The sequence below is a fragment of the Eimeria mitis genome, genomic scaffold, assembly GCF_000499745.2.
Source record: "Eimeria mitis Houghton genomic scaffold, Emh_scaff6819, whole genome shotgun sequence".
NCBI lineage: Eukaryota > Apicomplexa > Conoidasida > Eucoccidiorida > Eimeriidae > Eimeria > Eimeria mitis.
The window spans coordinates 1-1,017 of NW_013574927.1; the positions used below are offsets into that span (position 1 = coordinate 1).

The 1,017-nt window shown below is 61.3% G+C and overlaps 1 protein-coding gene across 1 annotated transcript in view; it reads right to left on the reverse strand.

Moving 5' to 3' along the window:
- Positions 1 to 94: 94 nt before the first annotated feature.
- The window catches only part of EMH_0089150 (uncharacterized protein), a gene marked incomplete at both ends in the record, with an annotated part of 1,382 nt that continues 459 nt past the window's right edge, over positions 95 to 1,017 (reverse strand). The window contains one exon of the mRNA XM_013501390.1: positions 95 to 920. Within this exon, the coding sequence (XP_013356844.1) occupies positions 95 to 920 (826 nt within the window). The remainder of the gene's footprint in view (positions 921 to 1,017) is intronic.

Consider the following 1,017-nt stretch of genomic DNA (forward strand, 5'->3'; position numbering starts at 1 on the left):
CTGCTGCTGCAACTAGTGCTGCTGCAGCTGCAGCTTTTACTGCTGCAGTGAATACTGCTGCTGCTGCTGCTGCAGCCGTGAAGGATCTTTGCCTTCACTTGGGGCCCCAAGCAACCTGCGTTGCTGCGTACAGTTGAGATGCTGCTGCTGCTGCATCACCTGCAGCAGCAGCAGCACTATCTGCAGCAGCAGCACCGCCTGCTGCAGCAGCACCATCTGCAGCAGCAGCACCGTATGCTGCTGCTTCTGCAGCTGCTGCTGCTGCTGCTTCTGATTTGCTCAGACACCCCACGAAAAGACTTTGGGTTTCTTCGTTATGCTGCAGCACTTGCTGCTGCAGGTGTGGCGTTTGCTGCTGCTGCTGCGGCTGCTGCTGCTGCTGCTGGCCAAGCTGCTGAGGCTGCTGCTCCCCGTGCAGCTGCTGCATGTATTGCCGCTGCTGCTGCTGCACATGCCCGTTCTGTTGCTGCTGCTGCAACTCTTGCTGTGCCTGCTGCTGCAGCTCTTGCTGCTGCTGCTTCATCTGTTGTCGTCGGTGCTGCTGTAGCATCTGCATCGCTGGTTGCTGCTGTTGCTGCTGCTGCTGCTGCTGCATCCCTTGGCGCTGCCGTTGCTGCATCTCTTGCTGCCGCAGCATCAGCTGCATCTCTTGTTGCTGCTGCTGCAGCAGCAGCAGCAGCTGCTGCTGCTGCTGCTGCAGCCACCAGCTCAATGCTGCTCTCTGCGTTCTGAGGGCAGCAAAGGAGAGGGCCTCAGCGTTGGGGTCCCCCTCTTCTTCTAGGGGCCTGAAGAGGCGTATAGAGGCCTCAACACTGCAGCAGCAGCAGCAGCTGCTGCTGCTGCTGCTGCTGCTGCTGCAGCTGCTGCTGCAGCAGCAGCTGCTGCTGCTGCTGCTGCGCACCATCACCCTGCCCTCGGCCCTGCAGAGAGCACCCATATCAACCAGCGGGGGGGGCTCAAAGGCAGCTGTCTCCTGCGGGTGGGGGCCCCCTCTGTCTCCGCCTCTCCTGCTGCTGC